The 24,524-nt window shown below is 60.1% G+C and overlaps 1 protein-coding gene across 4 annotated transcripts; it reads left to right on the top strand.

The window, feature by feature from the left end:
• The first annotated feature begins 10,805 nt into the window (after positions 1 to 10,805).
• Positions 10,806 to 22,467, top strand: MAFK (MAF bZIP transcription factor K). 4 transcript variants are annotated; one of them, XM_061210187.1, is made up of 4 exons: positions 10,806 to 10,981; positions 14,980 to 16,658; positions 18,905 to 18,984; positions 19,822 to 22,467. In XM_061210187.1, the coding sequence occupies exons 2-4, from the start codon at positions 16,205 to 16,207 to the stop codon at positions 20,254 to 20,256; spliced, it is 969 nt and encodes a 322-aa protein (XP_061066170.1). In that variant the 5' UTR covers positions 10,806 to 10,981; positions 14,980 to 16,204; the 3' UTR covers positions 20,257 to 22,467. The 4 variants fall into 4 exon arrangements, with proteins under 4 accessions (XP_061066170.1, XP_061066172.1, XP_061066171.1 ...); XM_061210188.1 differs by lacking the exon at positions 10,806 to 10,981 and adding an exon at positions 14,281 to 14,478; XM_061210189.1 differs by lacking the exon at positions 14,980 to 16,658.
• Positions 22,468 to 24,524: the final 2,057 nt, after the last annotated feature.

The following is a 24,524-nucleotide window of genomic DNA, read 5'->3' as shown; positions in this document are numbered from 1 at the left end:
AGCATATATTAGGTTTGAAATTAGAAAAATACCCTCAAGCATTTTTTAAAAAATAAATAAATTTACTTATTTATTAATTTTTGGCTGCGTTGGGTCTTCGTTGCTGCGCGCGGGCTTTCTCTAGTTGCGGCGAGCGGGGGCTACTCTTCCTTGCGGTGCACGGGCTTCTCATTGCGGTGGCTTCTCTCGTGGCAGAGCACAGGCTCTAGGTGCACGGGCTTCAGTAGTTGTGGCACATGGGCTCCAGTAGTTGTGGCTCGTGGGCTCTAGAGCACAGGCTCAGTAGTTGTGGTGCACGGGCTTAGTTGCTCTGCGGCATGTGGTATCTTCCCGGACCAGGGCTCGAACCCGTGTCCCCTGCATTGGCAGGCGGATTCTTTTTTTTTTTTTAATTAATTAATTTATTTATTTTTGGCTGCGTTGGGTCTTCATTGTTGCACACGGGCTTTCTTTAGTTGCAGCGAGTGGGGGCCACTCTTCATTGCAGTGCATGGGCTTCTCATTGTAATAGCTTCTCTTGTTGCGGAGCACAGGCTCTAGGCATGCAGGCTTCAGTAGTTGTGGCACATGGGCTCAGTAGTTGTGGCTCGTGGGCTCTAGAGCGTAGGCTCAGTAGCTGTGGCGCATGGGCTTAGTTGCTCCACGGCATGTGGGATCTTCCCGGACCAGGGCTCAAACCCGCGTCCCCTGCATTAGCAGGCGGATTCGTAACCTCTGCGCCACCAGGGAAGCCCGGCAGGCGGATTCTTAACAACTGCGCTACCAGGGAAGCCCTCATGCACTTTTCTTAAAAGCAAATACATACATAAATAAAAGTCCCAGAGATTCTAACACACATCCCAGTCCCACTTTTCCCTGTTGACACTTTTCTTCGAGAAGCACCGCCACAAACTCATACTACGTCATGTGTTCAAACTTTGGCTCAGAAATTAGGGACAGATATTCCCAGGTTGTCTTGGTCCACCATGACGTTCTCAGGCTGAGGAAATGCCAGCCAATGGAGCGAGAGGAGGCCCAGCCTCCAAGTGGGTGACATCCAGGCTGCATTGGTCATGGGATGGATTATTCACAGCCCGGGTTATTATCTCTCCTGGTCCGGGGCTAACTGGGCTCAGCTGGGTGGTTCTTGTGTGTGTGCGTGGTGGGGGGAGAGGCAGGTGCAGACAGATGGGCTGCAGGCATCCGCATTTCGTCTGGCCACAGGCTGGGACCTTAGCGGTGGCACCTGCACGTGGCTTGGGCTTCCTCACTGCATGGCACCGGGTTTCCAGGTCAGGAGGTCTGAGAGACAGAGCCAGGCAACACAGAGACAGAGCCAGGCAACACAATATAGTAAGAAGAATGTGTTTGGTCTTCTTCCAGCATTCCTGGCACAGAGCTCAAAGCCCTTGGAATTTCCTGAGGGACAGGGCTGTCTTTGGTCATTCCTAACAAGCCCCTTTGGACCACACCTGAGTTTATGCTAATGAGATGACTCAGGGTGGGGCCCCTAGTCAGCTGCTGGTGGAACCAACCATGTGATGGGAGGGTTGGAACTTTCAGCTGCACCCCACCCACCCCTGACTCCGAGGAGGGGAGGGGCACTGGAGATGGAGTTCAATGGCCAATGGCCAGTGGCTGGATCGATCTTGTGTACATAAAAAACCTTGATGAAAACTCTAGAAGGAGAGATCCTAGGAGCATCCAGGTCGGCGTACACAAGGTGTGCGGGGAGGGCAGCTGCCCCAGGAGGGTGTGGAGCTCTGCACCCCAACCCGGCTCTGCACACGCCTTGCCTTGTGCACCCCTTCCATTGGGCTCTTCCTGAGCTGAAGCCTCTGCGATGCACCTGTCCTGAGTATAATGATTTCCTGCGTTCAGTGCTTTGTTCATATGGTGAATTATTGAACCTGAGGTCGGGTTCATGGGAACCCTGGAATTTGTAGTCAGCCGGGTAGGCTGTGGGGAGCCTGGGGACCCAGGGCTCAGAATGGGCACCTGAAATTGTGGGGGGACCTCGTGGGACCGAGCCCTCACCCAGGGGAGTTAGTGGTGGAGTCGAATAGAGTCGTAGGATGCCCCGTTGGTGTCGGAGAGTCACAGGATTGGCTGGTGTTTGGAAAAACCAAGCAGTTCCTTTTATGACCTGCCTGGACGGCACGGCACTTCCACCGTCCTCTGTGGGTCAAAGCTGTCACGAAGGCCTGGCCCGGTTTCCGGGGAGAGGACACCCGCTCCACTAGTTGGAGGATGATGTTTTCGGGGCCGTCCCGGGGCACACGGCGCTACAGTCGTGATTGGCGATTGGCCCACCGCTGACCACGGCATCCGGTAACGAGCCGTGCCCGTGGGTTGGTGGACACATGGGCTGTTTCAGTTTGGGGAGATTACGAATAAGGCCAGAATAAACACCTGTGCACAGGCCTGTCACTTGGACCGACTTCACTGCACCCAAATACCCAGGCGTGGTTCTCTGTCCTCCTTAACTTGGAGATGACAAAGCTGTCTTGCTGGGTTCTTCAGCGGGGGTGTGTGGGGGGGGTGGCTAATGAATGCATCTAAGTGCCTCACCCTGTGTCTGGGGCAGAAAAGGACTCAAAGCTCAGCTATTAATATCCTTGTTGTTGTGGGAGGGTGGGGGGAGACATGTGACTTGCATTTCCCCCGAGCAGTTCCTTAACATTTTGTGTTGGATAATTCTTTGTTTTCTGGGGCCGTCCTGTGCATTGTAGGATGTTTAGCAGCATCCCTGGCCTCGACCCACTAGATGCCAGGAGCAATTTTTTTTCTTGGTAGAACAGGGGGAAGAACCATTCAGAATTTACTCTTAAATAGCCCACAGCATCTGCAGGGAAAACTACAGGCGTTTCTCCGCAGATCGCACATACACAAGGCATTATTGGCTTCACAGGTGAGAGAGCCTCTGGTGTGTTCTCTGTAACAAAATCCACATCACCGAGTAAACAGGTACCATTATCGTGTTCACTTACGATTCCAGAAGGAAAGGCACGATTTGGCAAAAAAAAATAAATAAATAAAATGTTTTTTTGGATCCTAAAGTCAAGTGCAATTATTGAGAGATGCACTTCTGATAACAGTCTTCGTCACTTCTCCAATCTGTGACTACCAAGAATACAAGAATGTGTCCTGTCTCGGCCAAGTGTCCCCCAGGCCAAATCATCCTGGATGAGAACCCCTGCCCTCCAGCATCTCTAAATTCCAAGGGCAGGAAAGGCGTGTTTATTTGCAGAATAAAAGGTGTGTCTCCTGGGGTGAGGGAGGGAACACAGCACGGGTCTCCCTGCCCCACGGGTACCTGGTAAGAACCTGGTAGCAGAGCAGTGGTCACTGCTGGCCCCCACTCGTTGTAATTCACAGGGTTTGGGCCCCAGGCCCGCAGACAAGGGAATGAGCAAGTTCAGTGACACACTGGTGGCCACGAGCACAAGTTTGCCATCACCTGGGTCTCAGGTGTCCCACCTGGAAAATGGGACCAAGTTGCATCTGTGTAGCCGTGGGTACCAGTTTGAGGAGTGGCTGCAGACCCCAAGAGCAGCCAATATGCCCTCTCCAACTGGCCGGCCGGCAGTTGATGGGCTGGAAATATTAGGGGGAACCCCCCCTGGGGGGTGGCGCTTTGCAGAGGACACTGCTGTCGCCGGCAGTGGGGCAGGGGGTTGCTGGGGGAAGGGAGGTTAGGAATCTTGACAGAATTGTTCTCAAGTTGTGACTGGGAATCAGCTATATTACTTAATAATACATGAACATACAATAATCATAATCGGGGCTTCCCTGGTGGCGCAGTGGTTGGGAGTCTGCCTGCCAATGCAGGGGACGCGGGTTCGAGCCCTGGTCTGGGAAGATCCCACATGCCGCGGAGCGGCTCGGCCCGTGAGCCACGATTGCTGAGCCTGCGCGTCTGGAGCCTGTGCTCCGCAACAAGAGAGGCCGCGACAGTGAGAGGCCCGCGCACTGCGATGAAGAGTGGCCCCCGCTTGCCACAACTAGAGAAAGCCCTTGCACGGAAGCGAAGACCCAACACAGCCATACATACATACATACATACATAAATAAAAAGAATGTAAGCAGATAAGAATATCATTAAAAAAAAAATCTTAAAAAAAAAAATCATAATCATGATAACGGGAGTCTTTTCCTTTGAGAACAGTTGGCCTTTTACAAAGAGCTCCCCTCCCCCCATGTGATCCTCAGTCAATCCTATTCCCAGTTCAAGGGTGCAGAGACAGGCCCAGAGATGACCACAGAGAGGAGCCTTTGGAAGCCAAACTCTGCTTCCTCCCTCTCCAGGGCCCCTTGCTCCCCTCCTAGATTTGAGATGCCGAGGGGCCCCTTTCCCCTTGGCTAGAGGAGGAGGAGACCCTTTCAAGACTGAGGGTTCCAGACCGGCTCCTGCCCCAGCCATGCCGACCACCTCCTTCACCCCAGAAGCCAGGAGGGGATGAGTAGGCAGAGCCTCCCAGCCACCCCCAACCCCTGCCACAGCCCTGCTCCCCGGCGGAGGACCAGGCTGCAGGGAGCACTCCCAGGAGGGGCCTTGGCCCTGGGGAAGCTTTCCCGAGGGAGGGACCAGGGACGGCTGCAGCCCAGCGGGGCCCTGAGCGCAGGTGCGTCAGTGGCACGGTGGAAGGCCAAGGAGGGGTCCTGGCTCTGCCCGGCCAGTGCCCTCCTCCCCGAGCCTCACGTCCCCCATCCTCAAAGGGCGGACATGGTCAGCACTGGGCAAGGGGAGGGAACCGCTGGCCGGGCCGAGGGCAGGAGTCATTTGTTCTTGGGTCAGCAAACATCCCCCAGCAAAGGCAGCCCCGTCACAGGCGTGGGGTGCCAATACCGGCCCTTCAGTTCCTAGAGAGCCCCGCTGGCCTGCCCGTGGAGGGGTGGGGCCTGCAGCAGGTGCCCCATGGTCCGGCCCATCCAAGGTTCCAGCCCCCTACCTTTCCGGGGTCCGGGGCTCTGGGGGCAACTCTGGGGATCCTGAGGGGTAGTAAGTGCTGGGAGCCCCTCGCGGCTAGAGCTACCCCTCACCTCCCTGCTGAGTAATTGATCTCGGGGCCCCAGTGTCCCTCCCTTTCCCTGGACCTTGGCCAGGGCCACCTGAGTCTGCCCACGGCACGCCCGACCTCCAGCTCTCTGGAAGGAGGGGGCGGGGTGGACCCTGGGCCGGGAGGGGGGCCCAGGCTCCTCCCTAAGAACCAGCTCTGCCCAGCTGGGCGATGGGCAGGTCTGTCTACCCCAGGCGTGGGCCCTGACGGTCACAAGACTCTTCCCAGGGCAAAGAGGAGCAGTGTATCTGGGTAAGCAGCACTGTCTCTGCCATAAAGCGGTCAGAAAAGGACCATTTATTAAGGCCAACCAGGGTTAGGGTTAGGGCTGTGCGAAGGTCTTCACGGCCATTTAGAAACTGCACTCTCACACCAGTCCTGTGAGGTCGGCATAGTTCCCTCCATTTTATTTCATTTTTAATTTGATTCTGTAGTTTTGAATAGCTAATACATTTCACGGTCTGGCAGTCAGAATGACATAAAGAAGTTGACACAGCAATCTCGTTTCTATCCGCGCCCCATCATCCCCCAACGGCCAAAGGCAACCCTTTTCCTTAGTTTCCTTTTTATCCTCCCAGGCTTCCTTCTGCAGGTACAGACATGAATACAGTCGCTGGCCCTCCACGGATACCAAACTCTGAGGATGCTCGAGTCCCTTACATAAAATAACACAGTATTTGCATGAAACCTACGCACATATACTTTCAATCATCTCTGGATTACTTATAACATATAATACAATATAAGTGCCATGTAAATAGTTGCCAGTGTGTTGCAAACTCAAGTTTTTGCTTTTTGGAACTTTCCAGAATTTTTTCTCCCAAATATTTTCAGTCTGAGATTGGTTGCATCCCAGGATATGGAACCCAAAGGTACAGAGGACTGACAGTATACATTTTTATATCCCTCCCTTCCTTACACTAAAGGTAGCACATCACACCCCCAGTTCTGCACCTTGATTTTTCATTTACAACAGACCCCGAGGTCTTCAGTGTCAGTGTACGGGGATCTCCTGCATTCCTTTTGCATGGCTGCGTATTACTCTGTCATACAGGTGTCCCACAGTTTATTTAGCTGGTCCCTTGATGAGGACAACTTGGTGGTCTCCCATCTTCCTTTATTATAGCCGCTGCCCCAATGCTGAGCTCGTACACCCCCAGTTTCACATTTGACCAGGTGCCTGTGTGGCACAGATTTCCAGGAGTGGGATGGCTGGGTCAGAGGACAAGTAAGGTCCAAGGTAAGTGTGGAAGAAGCTGCCAGATGCCCCTCCTGCACCCTCACCAGCAGTGTGCTCAAGGGCCCGTTCGCCCAGCCCTGCCATCAGAGGAAGTGGTCTGCCTTTTGGATTCGGACAGATGAGCAATGGCATTGCAACGCCATTATCACGTGCGTTTTCTCTTATGACAAACATCTTTCCTGTGTTTGTCATTTAGATGTCCTTTTCTATGAAGGATCTCTTCGTATCCTTTGGTCCTTTTTAATATTTATTTATTTTGGCTGCACCGGGTCTTAGTTGTGGCACATGGGATCTTAGTTGCGGCATGTGGACTTCTTAGTTGCGGCATGTGGGATCTAGTTCCCCAACCAGGGATTGAACCCCAGCCCCCTGCACTGGGAACACGGAGTCTTACCCACTGGGCCACTAGGGAATTCTCTCCTTTGCTCCTTTTTATTTGTCTTTTTCTTTTACAGTTCTAGGAGCCCTCTGTACATGAGGAAGACAGTCCTAGTCTATACTTTGTGTTGTGACTTTGCTTATGGTGATTTTTGCCTTAAATTACTTTATTTTTTAAAAATTATTATTTATTTATTTATTTTTGGCTGTGTTGGGTCTTCGTTTCTGTGCGAGGGCTTTCTCTAGTTGCGGCGAGCGAGGGCCACTCTTCATCGCAGTGCGCGGGCCTCTCACTATCGCGGCCTCTCTTGTTGCGGAGCACAGGCTCCAGACGCGCAGGCTCAGTAGTTGTGGCTCACGGGCCCAGTTGCTCCGTGGCATGTGGGATCCTCCCAGACCAGGGCTCGAACCCGTGTCCCCTGCATTGGCAGGCAGACTCTCAACCACTGCGCCACCAGGGAAGCCCTTAAATTACTTTTATGTGTCTGGATTTTTTTTTTTTTTTTTAATAATTGACATATGTTACGTGGAGCTTTTATTTATTTATTTATTTATTTATTTATTTATTTATGGCTGTGTTTGGTCTTCGTTTCTGTGCGAGGGCTTTCTCTAGTTGTGGCAAGCGGGGGCCACTCTTCATCGCGGTGCGCGGGCCTCTCATTATCGCGACCTCTCTCGTTGCGGAGCACAGGCTCCAGATGCACAGGCTCAGTAGTTGTGGCTCACGGGCCTAGTTGCTCCGTGGCATGTGGGATCTTCCCAGACCAGGGCTCGAACCCGTGTCCCCTGCATTGGCAGGCAGATTCTCAACCACTGCACCACCAGGGAAGTCCTATGTGTCTGGATTTTTAATCATGACTAGAAAAACCTTTCCCCACTGCAAAATTTTAAAGGAAGTCACTCACGCATTCTTCAATATTTTAATGCTTTTTTAATCTTATTTTTTTTTATTGTGGTGACATACACATAACGTGATATTCACTATTTTAACCATTTTCAGTGTTTCAGTTCAGCGGCATCAAGTACATTGGCATTGTTGTGCAACCACCGCCATCCATTTCCAGAACCTTTTCACCATTTTATGGTTTCTTTTTAAAAATGTTAATTCTTTGATCCATTCAAAATGTATAATACTGCTGTAGCGTGTGGGTAAACCGTGGACCCAACTTTATCTTTTACTAAATGGTTATCATGTTGTCTCAACATCATTTATTTAAAAAGCCCATCTTCATTTGATTTTATCAAGCCCATTTTATTTTTTTATTTATTTAAAAAAATTTTTTATTTTGTATTGAAGTAAGTAGAGTTTATTTATTTATTTATTTATATTTATTTATTTACTTATTTCTGGCTGTGTTGGGTCTTCGTTGCTGTGCGCGGGCTTTCTCTAGTTGCGGTGAGAGGGGCCTGCTCTTCGTTGCAGAGCACGGCCTCTAGGCGCGTGGGCTTCAGTAGTTGTGGCACGTTGGCTCAGTAGTTGTGGCTCGTGGGCTCTAGAGTGCAGGCTCAGTAGTTGTGGCGCACGGGCTTAGTTGCTCCGCAGCATGTGGGATTTTCCTGGACCAGGGATCAAACCCGTGTCCCCTGCATTGGCAGGTGGATTCTTAAGCACTGCTCTACCAGGGAAGTCCCAGAGTAAGTAGAGTTGATTAACAATGTTGTGTTGGTTTCAGGTGTACAGAAAAGTAATTCAGTTATACATACACATGTATCCTTTTTCAAATTCTTTTCCCATTTAGGTTATTACAGAGTACTGAGCAGAGTTCCATGTGCTATACAGTAGGTCCTTGTTGGTTATCTATTTTACTTTTTATTTTATTTTTCAAAATATTTATTTATTTATTTAGTTGGCTGTGCTGGATCTTAGTTGCAGCATGTGGGATCTAGTTCCCTGACCAGGGATTGAACCCAGGCACCCTGCATTGGGAGCACAGAGTCTTAACCACTGGACCACCACAGAAGTCCCTGGTTATCTATTTTATTTTATTTTTTTAAACATTTTTTAAAATTTACTTTTTATTTAGTTTTGGCTGCGTTGGGTCTTTGTTGCTGCACGCGGGCTTTCTCTAGTTGCTGTGAGCGGGGGCTACTCTTCGTTGTGGTGCACGGGCTTCTCATTGCGGTGGCTTCTCTTGTTGCGGAGCACAAGTTCTAGGCGCGTGGGCTTCAGTAGTTGTGGCATGGGCTCAGTAGTTGTGGCGCACGGGCTTAGTTGCTCCGCGGCATGTGGGATCTTCCAGACCAGGGCTCGAACCCGTGTCCCATGCATTGGCAGGCGGATTCTTAACCACTGCGCCACCAGGGAAGCCCCTGGTTATCTATTTTAAATATAGCAGTGTGTACACGTCAGTCCCAAACTCCCAATCGTTCCCTTCCCAGCTCCTTCCCCCCCCACCCCCCCCACCCCGTAACCATAAGTTCCTTCTCTAAGTCTGTGAGTCTGTTTCTGTTTTGTAAATAAGTTTGTTTCCCAAGCCCATTTTACAGTCGGGGAAACTAAGTGAACCGATGTGAACAGCTCCAGCACAGGTGTGATCTCTCTCTCCCGGGTCCACCTAATGCAGCCTCTCCAGGCCCCACTTTCATGGTGTTGATGAGACTATTTAGAGAGTGCTCTTAGCAACCAAAGGTTATATGAAGAGACTGCAGTCCAGTTAGGGAAACGAGGACACTGAGGAGAGAGTCAATTACCCTGATCACTCACTGTGGTGTCCTGCTGAGAGGGCCACAAAGCAACAGCCTCTGAGGACAGAGGGTGTGGGCTAAGGGAAGGGGAAACACCTTTCAAATTCCGGCTCTGAAAACATCCTGGAGAGACGGGCTACTGCTGCTGCCGCTGTGTTTATTGGCAGCTGCTCCTGTTGAGGCCGGCGGCAAGCTCCAGCATGCCTGGTTGCCCCGCGAGGCCAGGGCGCCCCAGCAGAGCAGGTCGCTCAGAAGGAAGCCCACCCATGGTACCGACTGCAAACGCAAGACCCGCAAACCTCTCGGCACTTTCTCCCATTCCCTGAGGGGCCTGAGATGGTGGGAGGCCTGCCCCCCTCTCCCAGAGCCTCGGCATTTTTCCCTGTTCTCTACTCAGAACTCAGACTTGCGGCCTCATTATTATTCCTGAGAAGGATCCAGGAACCGTCCAGGGGCTTGGCCTCCCATCCAAGCGCTGGGGAGCGGGGAGTGGGCCAGGCCGTGTGACTGGACAGGTCACCTCCCCAGCTTTGTCCTCCGTCTGCAGCGCACGGAGGCTCTCCTCTCCTGGGGTGGCCCTGACCTGAGGCCGGGCCAGCATGCTGGTTTTGCCTTTGCTGTGTCTGTTTTCCCGTGGCAACCATCAGCTGGGCCTTAGGTGGGCACTGTTCCAGGGGTCTTGGACCCCTAAACATAGAGGCTATGGGTTGAAGCCATTTATCACCATTTTATGTTGTTCTCTTTCCAATAGAAGAGAAATAGTTCTCTTTACTCGTATCTTGGTCAAGACGGGAAATCAAAAGATAGGGGTGCCTATCAGGAGGGGACTCCAGGTGCCCTTTCCTCATTTGTGGGGCCGGCCTACCCCGCAGACAGGGAGGTGTGTGTGTCCCTGGACCCATCTCCTCTTGTGATAAGACCACTAGATCGTCCCCAGACACGGGCTTCCGCTGCGACCACTCCTAGGGAGGGCGGGGTCTCCGAGGGCCCTGGTGAGGCTAAGGGATGCGCGGGGGTGGGCGGTGGGGTGTTTAGGGTTAGGGTTAGGGGAGGCCAACTGGAGAATACGAATGTGGAGTCCAAACAGGAGCCTGCCCTTCCCCCGAGCTGAGAGAGGGCGAGCTCGAGGGAGAATGGGGGTGCTCCCGGGTCGGTTCGACGTATGGGGACGACTGCCGCCACGTGTGGGGCGCAGCGCACGCCGGGGCCGCCACCAAGCAGCGCGCACTGCACCTGCGGCCGTAGGTACCGCCTGCCCGCCTTGCACAGGTGGGCGCGGGGGCGGAGCCTCCGGGTGGTAGGAACCTTGGGGAGGGGCGTCGGCGCGCGTCGGCGGGCGGTGCCTCGGGTGGGCGGGGCGCTGACGCGCGCGCGGCGGGTGGGCGGGGGCGGTGCGCGCGGTGGGCGGGGCGGCGTGACGCGCGCTGACGCCGATCCCGGAAGCGGTGTCAGATGCTGGGGAGCCGGGCGGGCGGGCTGGCGGCGGGCGGCGGGGAGACTTGTTGTTCTTCGCGAAGTCCGAGCCGGAGCGTGCGGCGGAGGCGGTGGCCGACGGGGAGCGCGAGACTGAGCGCGAGCGCGAGGAGAGCGCGTGCCCGCGAGGAGCCGCCGCGCGCCCGCGCCCCCCGCGCGACGCCAGGTGAGGAGCTGCCGGGCAGGGCTGGGCCAGGGGCCTGGGGCCGGGGGGCCGGGCGGGGGGCGCCAGCCGCTGAGTCACGGCCCCCTCGGACCCGTGACCAAATTGGGCCGGACCCCGGGACCCCGACCCGGCCGGCGCACCTGCCGCCAGGTGTCCCGTCCCGAGCGCGCCGCGCGGGCTGGGGGCCTTCCTTCTGGGGAGGGGGAGCGCGCCCCCGACCCCCGACCCCCGACCCCCGACCCCCGACCCCCACCCCGTGTCCGGAGGCGGCGGGCGCAGGGCGGGCCGGGAGAGGGCCGGGTGGGGAGCGCGCCGTTCCGGCGGGCCCGGTGCCCCCTCCCGGCTCGCCCCACCTGTTTTGCTCTCAGGCCCCGGAGGTAAGCTCCGGAGGAAGCGGGGGCCACGTGCCGGGGAGCGCGTGGCGACCGGGGCGACTCGGGCCTCGCGCACCTGGGCGCTGCCCGGCTCGGCCGCGCGGTCCCGCCCCGGCGGCGCTCAGGCCCGGCCTGCGCTGCCCGCGCCGGGGTCCCCACCGCGCCGAGGGTGGTCAGGGCGAGGAGAAGGGGCCTCGCCGACCAGGTCGCGGTCCGAGCAGCCGACCTGCCGGGGTTCACGGAGGGAGGCCTCGGTGTGGGAGCTTGGGGTGGGGAGGGGGACGGCGAACGCGTCACTTCCCGAACCCCATGGCTCGCGGCTCATTTTTCTCCTCTGTGAATGGGGGTCTCCATCCCTTCTAACTGGAAATGCGGGTCCTTCGGTGCCTCTTCCGAGTTCAGGACACAGATGATGTGTCAGTAGTCTGCCTGCTTCCACACACCTTCTCCGGAACCCAGGAGGGAGGGAAGTGTTGGGCTCTGGCCCCGGGTCTGCGTTGGAAAAGCACATCGCTTTGCCCTCCGTCTCCTGTCTCCCGTTGTAGTATCCTCACGCGCCACGTGTCCTGGAGTCTTCACCCAAGCGTCACTTGCCCACTTTCTGCCCACATTCCCGGAGCACTCGGTGTTCGGGTTGCTGGAAGTCCCCTGATCCCTTTCGTGTGTTAATGATTACGCTCTTGTTTACCTTCCCCACGGCCCTGGTAGCCCAGGCAGAAGTGAGATCTTCCCCCTAACAGTTCATTCAGAGTTGACCAGCACTCACCACCCCTTTGCCAGGTGCCTGGCCTCACTCGGGGAGCTCCCGCGACTTGCATGCCCACACCCAGCCCATGGTGACAGATCAGTGGCTCCCCCGCAGTGTGGCTTGGCGGCCCCACTGCCCTCCCCTTGCCCCTTTATTGGCATTGGCGAGGTTTTGCCCGCACAGCGGTTGCTGCACAGGTGTCTTAATGAAGTACGGCTGTGTGCCATGTGTGCCGTCTCTGGAGCCCGGTCTCCAAGCCTGATGTCTTCAGGGGGATGGCGCTTTTTAAAAAAGCGTTTGTCTAAGCGGGTGGGAGGGCCTGGGAAGCTGAAGGTGGGCTGTGCCATGGGTGGGGCACACCTGCCCCTTGTTGCATCCTGGATGGTTGACACCTTTCTGAGAACTTCTCTCCCTGGGTCCAGTAGGAATGTTTGATTGAGTCTGAGCTCGGTAGAGGGTGTCTGCTTTTATGACTTAAAGCTAGACCTGTCGCTATTCCAAAATAAAACATTTATTAACTCAGAACCACAAGTGAGGCTTCTCCCCAGAGCGCATTTGCCTCTTGTGCTCGAGCATAGCTGGCCTTTAAGGGCTGGCTTCCAAGTTCAGCATCGCTCACTTTCAAGGTGGTTGCTAAAAATGGGAGTTGAATCGAGGCTACTGGGGAAGTCGGCTCCGGGGCTTGCTGCGTTCCAGCCCTTTCTCCAGCCCTGCAGCTGAGGCTGCCTCCAAGCGAGCCAGGTCGTTTTCTGGACCATTCTTTGTCCACCGCGGTGCGTTCTTTCACTCTCGGGCTCTGCCATAGCTGCAGAGTTTGTTTACAATCTCGGGCAACCTAGAATTCCTGCCCGTGTCCTGGCTGTTCCCGAGTCTAAAGGTTTCTGGATGGACTTTCTGGATGTCGGGTCCAGTCCGCACGGGAAATGGAGCCCCGGCCAGCTGGGAGCGTCCTCTGTGTGGCTGCTCCTCGGAGCAGTAAACAGTGACTCACCCTCCCCTCTGCTCCCCGCCTCCCTGTTCTCTGCTAATGGAAGATGCATTGCTCCGGTATTTACTTTTGCTTTTTATAAGTCACAGACTCGTCATGTTTCCTCTTTCTTACAGTTCCAGGAAATTGAAAGTGTCATCTTAAAATTGTAGGATTTTAGAGCAGGTAGAAATGAACCTGTGTGGTCTCAGTCTACACACACACACACACACACACACACACACACACACACACTCTCCATTTTATATGTGAGGAAACTGAGCCCCGAGCCTCCTCGCCTGCCTGTGGGGCGGGGTCCCGTGTCCGGGGTCTGTGCAGCACCTGCCTGCTTTTCTGTGCTGCCCGTCTGGGTGCCCTGGGCCAGGGGGCAGAGAGGAGACGGGGTGGAAGCCGCCCCAGGCCCCCTCCCTTCAGTGCAGTGCTAACACACCTGTTTATGCAGCAGACCTTTCACCTGCCAGGAGTTGGGGGGAGCAGGTAGGTAAGAGGGTCCCCTGCTCTCCATCCAGCGAGGGAGGCAGGGCTTGGACAGAAGGACCAGGTCTTGGGCTCAGCCCTCGATGTGTGCTCAGGAGGGGGCACCCACCTACCACAGGGAGGGCAGGGGAGTCTTTCTGGTGATGCCAGGGTTGGGGGAGGGGAGGGCAGGGGGCTCAGAAGTGGGAGGGTACCCAGCACAGATTTGGGGGGGTGGAGGCCTGGCACGGCAACAGGTGGTCAGGAGAGAGGCGGGCTCAGGAGGGACTCTGGGCAGGGGGGCTCCCTCTGCCTGCTCGGGGGGCTGCATCTGAGGGACCGAGATAGGAATCCAGACGAGACACAGGGGACCTGAGCCCAGGCGGTGCTGTAGGGCCGGAGCATCTACAGGGTGATGCAGGCCGAGCCTAGCAGGTGGGCATGGAAGGAGAGGTGAGGCCTGGGGGGCCGTCATCACCTGAGCTGGAGACCCAGGAGGAGGGCAGGTGTGGAGAGAGGGTGAGCCTCCGGGGCCCGTGCAGGCTGTGGGTTCTCCAGGGGCATCCCTGGCTGGACTTGGAGGTTGGGCTGCTTGGAGCCCTGCATGGCACAGCTGGGCTGGGGGAGAACAGAAGCCAGAGGGGGACACCCCGGGGGCTTGAGGGGAGCAGGGCCTGGCCTGAAGCTGGGTGGCAGGAGCAGAGGGGCACGGGGCGTGGCGGGTGCGGGGAGCGTTCAGCCTGCTGTCAGCCCAGCAGCTGCCTGAGTCACCTCTGGACGTAGCCAGGATGACACAGCTTCCTCGGGCTGCAAAGGCAAGGTGACCAGACGTCCTCCGAGGCAGGCAGACAGTCACGTCTTGCCGGAGGGCGGCCAGCCAGGGCCAGCCTGGAGGCCGGGTGCGGGCCGGGCTGGTGGGGTGCTCGTAGAGGTGCGGCAGGACACACACCCCGTCTCGGGGAGCTGGGGCCGGGCGGTGGGAGCCCTTCTGGTTCTGGGACCTGTCTTCGGCTTGTTCGTTCGTGGGATGAGTCGATGTGTGCTTGTTCGGCAGATAGGTGCCCGCTGTGCGGCCAGCCAGAGGGGCATTCAGCCTGGGGTCTCTCGTGAGAAGGTCCCCAGCCCCCAGAGCGGGGGCAGCCGCGTCACGGTGGCTTCTGGCTCTGGGGTTTGCTCTCGGCTGTGGGAGTGGGAACCTGCCCTCCCTCCTCTGACCTGACACCCTCGAGGCCTGGGAATGGAAGGGCTGCTCCGTCCGCTTGTCTTGGGCTGAGGGGCACGGCGCGGGCCGGACAGGAGCAGTGTTTCGAGGGCCCACCCTGCTCGGTATCAGAGACGCGGCTTCTCATGCTCAAGCTCACGATCCGGGCAAGCGGGCTAGTTGTCCAGTCTAGGCGAGAATCTGAAACTCTAAACCCTCCTTTGCTCCTAGGTAATCTAAAGCCGGGGCTGTTCGGGTGGGTCAGTGCTCCTGTCAGCCGCTGGCTTCCCTGATGGAGAAAATGTCCCCTGGGCCCTGGACCCTGGCCCAGCCCCACGAGGGCCGGAGCGCACGGGGGAGGGCCAGGCCATGAGTCACCTCAGGAGCTAGGTCACAACCGAGGAAGGGATTTGCGAGAGGGAAGGTAAGAAGTGATCCTGGCCCAGGCTCACCTGCCTTCTGGAAGATCAGTCCTGAACTGTCAGACCTGGCCTACCTGCCCTGCCCTGCTCCTAATGAGCCCGGAAGGGGAGGGCCAGCCCAGCTCCCAAAGGTCCTCCAAACTCTGCGGTCACCTGAATTGCCTCCATCTCGGCTGCTGGGGTTCCCTTTTCCTAGAGAGGAAGCCCTCTTCCGTGTTCAGCTGTACGTGAGAATGGAGTTTCCGGCTTTGGGTTGAAAAGCAGCCTTAGTTAGGCTGACGGTCTCCTGGAAGGTGCTCTAGGGTAGAAGTGCTGGCTGCGCGCCGTCTGGCCCAGCAGCTCCTTCAGGGCTTGGGGAGGGGGCGAGCGGGGGGCAGCCCCGCCATCCGGCTCCCAGTCTAGCGCTGGCCACTGAGCTTCGGGGGTGACCCCACCAGGACGAGCCCGAGGGCTCTCTGCACGTGGCGTTGCCAGGTTCCGTTACTCGGCGGCTGGGACGCAGTGCCCGGGCGTCCTTGTGCGGGGCTGTTGGAGAGGCGTGTGGGGTGACCAGGCTCCGACGCGGCAGCGCTGGCACTGAGCACCCCTGCCCATGCCCGGCTGCTGTCTCCCACCCCAGTCGGGTTCCAGCCGAGTCCCAGAGACCAGTCCGTCCTGTGTGAGCTCTGCTGGCCCGTGAGGAGGTTGCCTGATGTTCCGTGGTTCACAAATACCTTTTTAGGGTGGTTGTTTCCGAAAACAGTCGTTTTATAAACTCTTCTTCACACCTACAAAACTCTTCTCCGAACCTCTTTCCAAGAGCGAGCTGTTGTTTTTCTGAAGTCTGAAGTGACGTGAGGTCAATACTTTGTGTGTTTTGGGTGTTGGGCGAGAGGTGAGTAACCGTGCCGCTCCTACCCCTGCACCGAGTCCGCAGCAGGGCCCCTGCCCCTGGGCCTGCAGCCCTGACTTTGGTGTGAGCCCGTCGGGCAGGCACTGGGCCGGGAGGAGCAGGTCCCTGAGGAGGGGGCAGAAGCCAAGGCAGTGGGGTCACGATGCTGAGCAGGGCGGTGGGTGTCTGCTCCCGCCCCGGACTTGCCACCTTTCCCCAGGGCGGGGTGCTGGAACAGGCCCTGCAGCCCGGGGGGTTGAGAGCGCGGCCCTCGGCCGGAGTGTCTCGCGGCGTCACCTGCGTGGCCCAGCTGAGGACATTTGGCACTGGGGCCCTTGGTTCTGATCTCCTCATTTTTCAGAAGGGAAGATCGAGACCCACAGAGAGCAGGGGGTCTGCTTCATCACCCGCAGCTGGTGGCCAGCCCCTCGGCTCCATATTTACGCGCATTTGTGCCATCTGCTTGGACACAGAAGGCCTGAGAACTGAGGAAAGCTCCCGGAGGTCAGACCCCGGCCGGGACCCCAGCCGGGACCCCAGCCGGACCGCTCTCTCCCGTCTCTGCCGAGGCTCCTCACCCGTGGTCCTGGGCCCCAGTAGCCCAGGTGGTGGACGAGGTGGGCTCAGAGCTGGTGGACGTGGCCTGAGGGTCTGCCCGGGCGACCTTGACCTGGTGGACAGGGGCGCCTGACGCTCGTGGGACCTGTGCAGAGGGCAGGGGGCCGAGCCCACGGGGTGCTGAGGCCCAGGCCTATGTACATCCTGGGAATGGGCGACCCACCAGGCAATGTCATGGTGGGTAGGTCCCCAGGGGAGGTGTCCCTGCCCTGAAGGTGCCCGGGTCCCGGCCAGGCCGGTACGTTACTGAGGGTCTGCTCGGGATCCGAGCGGAGGCCCTCCCCCCCCCCCCCACCGCCCTTCCTTTTCCCACCGGGTGGGAGCTGGTCTGGGTGGGTGGGCGGGGCCTCAGTCTGTGGGAATGTGAGCCCAGCTCTGTAAACAGCTGGTGACTCACCGCCCAGCTATGCCCTGGCGTGCTGGGAGTGAGCTGCAATGATAGTGGCTCCTCCTCGCTCGACGTGGAGAAGTTTCTCATGGCCTCCCAGCTGCCTGGCCCACCAGCCCTCCCGGTGGCTTCTCCAGCCCAGCGTTGACCCCTGCACCGGAGGGAGGGGTGGCCCGTGGGGCACTCTGGGGTCTCCCCACATGCCAGGGGTCAAGCCACAGTCAGGAAGCAGCTCTTACTTCCCTACTAGGATTGCCCCGAGTAGCGGCTGCATGTCTGTCTGAGCACACATGTAGCTGCGAGGAGCGCAGAGGGGCACGGCTCCCCCCGGAGGCCATGCTGGCCCTGCTGCCGTCCTGCTCTCCCGCACCAGCGCCCTGGAGAGTGGCTGTGTTGCCGGGGGCGACCAGGGGTCCACAGGCCTGGGTGCTGAGACCCTCTGGTGGTGAAGGGTGGCGGGCCGCGGAGGCAGGGTGGGTGGGTGGAGGGTCCAGGCAGTGCTACAGCGAGGGTCTCAGGGCTGCAGGGCAAGGCCGTCCACCCAGGTCTCCCTCACCTTGAGATGGAGGCTTTGCTGTGGCTCCATCTCTGGCCCCAAGACCGTCCTTGGGTGTTTCTCTGACGTTCTCTCTGCTCAGTTCACCTCGTCTGGCATTCAGAACTTGGGAGGCAGACCCCGACCCTGTAAGCTGGCAACACGGCGCACCAGCGAGTCGGGCCGGGTCCTCCCCATGCCTTCCCCAGCCGCAGGCACGAGGGGCCTGCTTGTTGCCCCACAACCTGTGCTGTCTGCTCGGCCTGCCCCAAGCCATTGTTGCTGTGGGCTTCTCTGTTTCCATGACGACCATCAGGGGTTGGCTACATCCCAAGGTCGCCATGGCAACTATCAGAGGGGAATCATGCTTGGGATGCTTTGGCTGGCTTTTTCATGAATGATTAGAATGTGTGACACAATGCAGACGCGAAAACGAGAAGGGCGGGTGGCGGGGGCTGGCGGGCGGCAGGCGGCGGCAGAGACGGCTCCCGCCAGACGGTCAGTGAGCTCTGGAGGTGGTGTCTCCCACCTCCCCTGGTCGCAGGCTGGCTGGCGTAGGGAGCCCCCGCCCACGCTCTGGGCCTCAGGTCATGGCTGTGGGGCAGCCTAGGTGAAGGTGGTGATGTCACAGCTGCAGTGCCCTTGGCGGAGGTAGGTCTGCTGGGGAGGGTGGGGGCTGGCCAGGGCGGGCACGGGGCTCCCCCCATCCGTAATTGGGGTGAGCTCAGCAAGCCAGGGGCTCCCCACCTGGCCTCTCGGGGGGCAAGGTGGGCCCAGAGTGATGAGGTCTTGCCAGGGCAGGGGCTGTCCCTGGGTCCAGTGGCGATTCACAGGGGCTAGGTGTGGCCTTTCGGGAGGGGGCTTTGCTGCTGCGCGCTTGGACCCCTGAACGTGGCGTCCTGCCACAGGTGCAAACGTCTAGCTCGGGGCCGGAGGCAGAGCAGGAAGCAGCCGCTGCTTCTGCCCGGTGCCAGCCCACGGCGCTGGCGCTCATGGCCCAGGCCCAGTGGGTGGGGGCAGCGTGGGACAGCCGTGTGGCTGCCAGGCCCCAGACAAGGTGCATGCAGGCCACTCTGCGGGCCGCTGCTGGAGTTGGGGGTGTGGCCAGGAGTCCTCCCGGGCCCCCCGGGCAACGGCTCAGGCCCAGCCAGGATGCCCCTGCTTTCAGGGTGCTGTGACTGGACAGTGCAGAGCGGGGAGCTGAGCCTCCTCGGGGCATCCCTGCAGGGGGCCGTCCCTGCTTTGGGTCACCTGTGACCGCAGCTTGCCCTGTGACCAGCCAGGAACTCATCACACTCGCTTCTGTGCTCTGTGATTTTCAGTTACCATTTCCAAGCGGTTCTGTCCGGGTGACTGTACCCAGGTTATGACGACTAATCCCAAAGCGAACAAGGCATTGAAGGTAAGGGGGTGGGATGGGCACGGGCCCGAGAAGGTCCCTCCCGGCCCCCGAAGCCCCTGTCCCAGGACTGCCCTAGAGTTGAGGAAGGAAGTCTGTCACCGGGTGTGGGGAGGGGCCGTGGGCTGGAGGAAGTACCTTTGGGAGAAGTGATGCCAGAGTCGGGGGCTGTGGCCTCGGGAGACGCCGGCTCTGGCATCTGGGGGTGGAGGGGTGGGTGCCTGCCGGCCAGGACGTACTTATCAGCCCAGCCCCGGACGTGGGCAGGGTGGCGTCTGGTCCCGCAGAGCCCCTGGTGGGGTGCCCACGAGCGGGTGCTGCAGCTCCGGGCCTGGCGCCGTGAGTCCGCGCCAGGTGCTGCCTCCCTGGGGCTGGCCGTTTCCCCGCTTAGGAGCAGAGCTGGGTCTGGCCAGAGTCGGCTCTCTGTGCATCTGTCGGCTGTGCGCTTCCAGGCCCCTCCTGGGGTCCCGCTGGGTCCACGTAGCCTCGTCCCACTGGCCTTGGCGGGACCTAACGGGCCTGAGGGGTGCAGGAGGAGGGGTTGTCGTCAGCCCCGCACCAGGCACTGGAGAGTCCCGGGGGCAGCACGGCCGGGCCGCGGCCTCGTGGGGTTTGGGCGACGGAGGGCGACCGGCTCTCGGCCGGGCGCGGCCAACGGCCCCCCTCGGGGGACACCCTGCCCCGTACCGCGTGCACGCTGCCGGGCGACCCCGCGGCGCCTGTCCCGTTCCCGGGGTGGAGGGCGGGCCGGCCTGGGGCGCAGAGGGGAAGGGAGCCGAGCCCTCGCGCTCGCGGCCTGTGTTGCCGTCCCCGCCCTGACCGTGCGCTGCGGCCCCACAGGTCAAGAAGGAGGCGGGCGAGAACGCCCCGGTGCTCAGCGACGATGAGCTGGTGTCCATGTCGGTGCGGGAGCTGAACCAGCACCTGCGTGGCCTCACCAAGGAGGAGGTGGTCCGCCTGAAGCAGCGGCGCCGCACGCTCAAGAACCGCGGCTACGCGGCCAGCTGCCGCATCAAGCGCGTGACGCAGAAGGAGGAGCTGGAGCGGCAGCGCGTGGCGCTGCAGCGGGAGGTGGAGAAGCTGGCCCGGGAGAACAGCAGCATGAAGCTCGAGCTGGACGCCTTGCGCTCCAAGTACGAGGCCCTGCAGACCTTCGCCCGCACCGTGGCCCGCGGCCCCGTCACGCCCACCAGGGTGGCCACCACCAGCGTCATCACCATCGTCAAGTCCGCCGACATCTCCTCCAGCTCCGTGCCCTTCTCGGCCGCCTCCTAGTGCCCGGCTGAGGGGCGGGGCCCCGGGGTGCCGGTCGAGGGTCCCATGGGGAGCAGACCCCTTTACACCGGAGTCGAATCGCGGACCCGTGCCGGGCTCGGGCCGTGGCTGGAAAAGAGCAGGATCCCGAGAGCCCGAGTGCCAGCTGCTCTGCACACGCACGCGCCCACGCGCCCCGCCTTCCCCTGGGCCCTGCCGCCTCGCCCAGGGCTGTTGCCAGGGCTCTGTCTTGCGCTGGGGGAGTTGGGATGTGTGGAGGGAAGGTCCTTGGGAGGTTCCCGGCCCAGACGTCTTCCGCCCCTCCCACGAGCAGCACGTCCGTCCCCTGCTCGGCCCCCCAGCCGGGGCAGGACCCCCTCACCGCCCTGACTGCCCTTGGGTGCCCCAGGAGGAACCGTGCCCCAAGGGGTCCGAACACCCCGGAATCCTGCTTCAGCCTCAGCCAGAGGCCGGTGCCCCGTGAGCGGGTGGAGGAAGGGCTGCATGTGCATGACAGCGTGTGCGAGCCTGTACACACGAGTGCGTGCAAGCACGTGTGCACGTGGACCCGTCCTCCCGTCAGTGTGCCAGTAGCTCTGGGGGCCTTGGGGAGCGGCTTGTTAACGGGGCTTGGGCGAGCCTTGGGTTTTCCCCTCTCTGTTGGGTGACCTAGGGCAGGTCCCCGTCGAGGAGTAGGAGCCGCCTGGCCGGGGAGGGGCGCCCTGGGGCGGGCGGGCACGTTCTGTGTGGAACAGGTGTGAAGGCGGCGGCGGCAGCCGCAGGCGCGGGCCGCGGAGCTGGGCAGTGGCGCCCGTGGTCCTGCCTGTGGGTCCTGCTGCTGGAGGAGATGAGAGCAGGGAGAAGGGTGGGGTTGGAGAAGGAGGAGTGTGGATGGTGGGGGGAGGTGACGATGGGGGCAGCACTGGGCTGGAAAGGTGGCAAGCACCAGCTGCCAGGAGTGCTGGGACGGGAGTGCTCGGACGGTCTGTCGGCAGAGGACACGGGGACTCTGCAACCTTGGTGCTTAATCATTGCCTGGACCCTTCACCCGCTCTTCCTTTCTGGCACTCGGAGCCACTGATGACTGGGGGGGTCTTTGCTGGGGTGTCCTTTCCCAGAGAGCCGCTGCGGGACTTCCCGCGTGGCTAGGCAGGGGCCGCCCCTTCCTGCCCCACCTGGGAAGATGCCGGGGCCGAGGGGCAGGCGGCCGGTCCCGAGCCCACCACAGGCCAGAAGCCCTGGACTCCAGCTCGTGGTTTCCTCTTGGCTTGCCTCCCACCATTTAGTAAGCCCCCCAGCAAGCTGCAAAGCCCCTGCACAGGGTGCCAGCCGCCCCAGGAGGAGTGGGGGGAGGGGGGAGGGCCCCAAGGGCTACAGACAGAAAGCGTCCCCCTGTCCTGGGAGAAGGCGCAGGGTCTGGGGCGTCTGGGTCCTTCCAGAGCCACGGCCGATGTGTAAAGAAGCTGTTGATACCATAGCCATGGTAGGTAATCCACATTGGATATCAATAAGGACCATGGGGATATTTAAAAGAGAGAAAAGTATATATATATATAAAATTATATACACATTTTATCGTACAGATTTTCATACCTTTTCTTCCTATTTGATACTGTAAGCGTCTCTAGGGCAGAGCTGCCTGGGAGTGTGGGTGGGAGTGGGACCACCGCCCGCACCTGGCTTCTCAAGTTGGCCGCTCGCCGCCCACCGCTGCCCTTGGGCCGCGCCCCAGCCGGGTGCCCCACGGGGCGGGCAGGCAGGCGGGTGGCCCGGGCTCTCCGAGCACCCGATCCCGCAGCCTCCACTGCCCGGGACCAGGCCTGGGAGACCAGCGTGATCCCTCCCCCTCCTCTCAGAGCGTTGAAATTTCATTGTCACAGTTTTAATATATGGATTTTTTAATTTAAGAAAACAGGCACAGCCCCCTGGCTGGGGGGGCTGGTTTCCCGTCCCCCGTGCTTCAGGCTCGCTCGCCGTCCGGGCGACACGGCCCTGCGTAAGCCCCGCTCCCGTTTCCAGCACCTCTGGCCACTCAGCAGTTTCATTTCAATATTTATTTTTGTGCTGCTTTTATCATGATATAAATTATTGAGAAGAGACCCTATGTCGTGGCCCCTGTGGTGTGACGTGCGGCCCGCACCCGCCCGTCCCCTCCCGGCCACACCTAATTTATTGCTGTACATCTCTGCCGTGACGCTTTTGTACCTTTCAATAAAGAGTTTTCTGGTTTCACGTCTTGCTGCACGGTTGGTGCTTTGGGCCAACCCTCCCTCCTTCCCCGGCCCGGAAGGCTGTGGGCCGCTGCATGTGCCGCGCCCCCATCCTAGCCCCCGTGGCTGTAGCCCCCGTGGGGGCGGGGTCACCGTCGGATGCTGCTCGTGAGTGGGTCTCCAGGGCTGCGCGCGGAGGGCTCAGGCAGGTGGAGGCAGGCGGGCTCCATTTCTGGGTGGTGGGTGGAGTTCCCGAGGCCCCTACTGCCCTGATGAGGATCCTCTGTCGGTGGACGCGGCCCCCCTTACCCGGGCGGCTCTCTTGGCTGGGGCTCTAAGGTGAGCTCGCAGCGGGTGGGAGAGATGGAGTCTGCCTGGGTCCGGGGGCAAAGCCAGTAAGCAGACTCTCCTGAAAGCCAGAGCCAGGGGCCCAGCCAACCTGGGCCTGCTGGCGGGGGAGGGGGTGCCCTGTCCTCGGGATGCTGCCGCCTTCTTACCCCACTGACGTTGGAGGGTCAGGTGGGTCAGCACTTGGCCTTGGCCTCTGAAGGAGGGTCAAGCTTGCAAGGAGATCTGCTGCTCGTTGGGGTTTCTGAACACTGGCAGCCCTCCCGCCCCACCTCTGCCGGGCTGACCAGGGTGGCACCTCGTAACCAAGGGACTGTGCTTCAGCGCCAGCCACTGGGCTTGAGCCCCATCCCCAGCTTCCATGTGGCCTCCGCCGGCTCCTTCCCCGCCAAGTCCCCGAGCTCCCTTCTGTGGAATCAGATGCGGGGACGGACGGACTCGGCACGGTGCGGTCGCTGTCGCCCCTAGCCGCTCGCTCGCTGTCTTCCCCCAGCTGAGCAGACCCCCGCAGCAGCCCCGGGGGAGCCCGCACCCCGGCCTGCTGCTCCCGGGAGCCCCCTGGGTGTGTCCCTGAGACCAGAGCTGGCAGCAGCCTCTGGGTGCAGGCTGGGGAGGCACAGACCCCGCCCGGCGCTGGGCTCCAGGGAGGTTGTTAAAGGGTTCCTGCCCCCAGGCCGCTCAGCTGCTCTGGGGGCCGCCACCCTGCGGCTTGGACCGCTGGGGCCATTTCGCAGGTGAGAACACCGAGGCCAGAGCATGTGGGTGAGACAACCGGCCTCCGTGGCCACCCCTGGCCCCACGCAGTGCGGCCTGGAATCGGGAGCCAGGTTTTCGTCAGAGATGGAGAGGTGGCCCGCGGTCCCCTCCTCGGAGCACCCACGCTTCCCCGTCAGCAGGGCCAGGCCCGTGAGGCCGGCAGCCCCTCTGACCTGCTCTGAGGCTCTGTCCCACCTGCAGGTGTGTTGTCCTCACTGCTTGACTTTTTTATGTCAGAAGAGCCTGGCCACGGGCAGAGGGGCCTGTGGGGCTGGGACCAGTGGGCAAGCAGCCCCTCTTGCCAGCTCCGTGACCTCAGGCAAGTGGCTCAACCTCCCTGGGCCTCGGCCACCCGCCCTGGGCCGTCGTGAGGATTGCGTGTGTGTGACATTGCTGGCCCGGTCCTTGGCACACGGCGGGTGCTCCCAGAGCGCCAGGCCCGCCTGAGAGCACCCCAGGACCGCACGCTGTGTTGGGGTCTCCGGAAGGCGGCCCTGGCCCACATGCCCTCTGGGTACACAGCCTTGGGCAACTCAGGCCCCAAAGCAGGGCGCCTCCAGACGAGGGCCTTGGGGCAGCACCGCCTCCCCTGGCTCACTGCAGGGCCTCTGCCCTGCAGCCTCCAGAAAACCTCCCTCCTGGGTCAGCGGGTCTCTGGGGGCCCCGTGGCCGCTCACAGACCAGCTGACAGACGTGGGGGCCTGAGCTGGGCCTGCCAGCCGCAGAGGGCGCGGTAAGGCAGATGGGGGACCTCCCAGCTGGCGGCAGGGAGGAGGCCGGCCTATCTTATCAGGCAGCCGGGCTGGGCCCGGGGAGAGGCCACTGGCCTTGAGTCCCGTGCCCCAGGCCCGGGGAACAAGGGGACAGGGGTGACCCCACTCTGCCCTGGAAACCGTAGGCTGGTTCCTGCCCTGCTGAGTCTCTCTGAGACCCTCAGCGCCTTTCCCTCTTTCCCTGGGTGACGTGGGAGCCGGC

Source organism: Eubalaena glacialis, chromosome 13, assembly GCF_028564815.1.
Source record: "Eubalaena glacialis isolate mEubGla1 chromosome 13, mEubGla1.1.hap2.+ XY, whole genome shotgun sequence".
NCBI lineage: Eukaryota > Metazoa > Chordata > Mammalia > Artiodactyla > Balaenidae > Eubalaena > Eubalaena glacialis.
The sequence above is the reverse complement of the archived record's forward strand: the minus strand, read 5'-3'. Positions and strand labels throughout refer to the sequence as shown.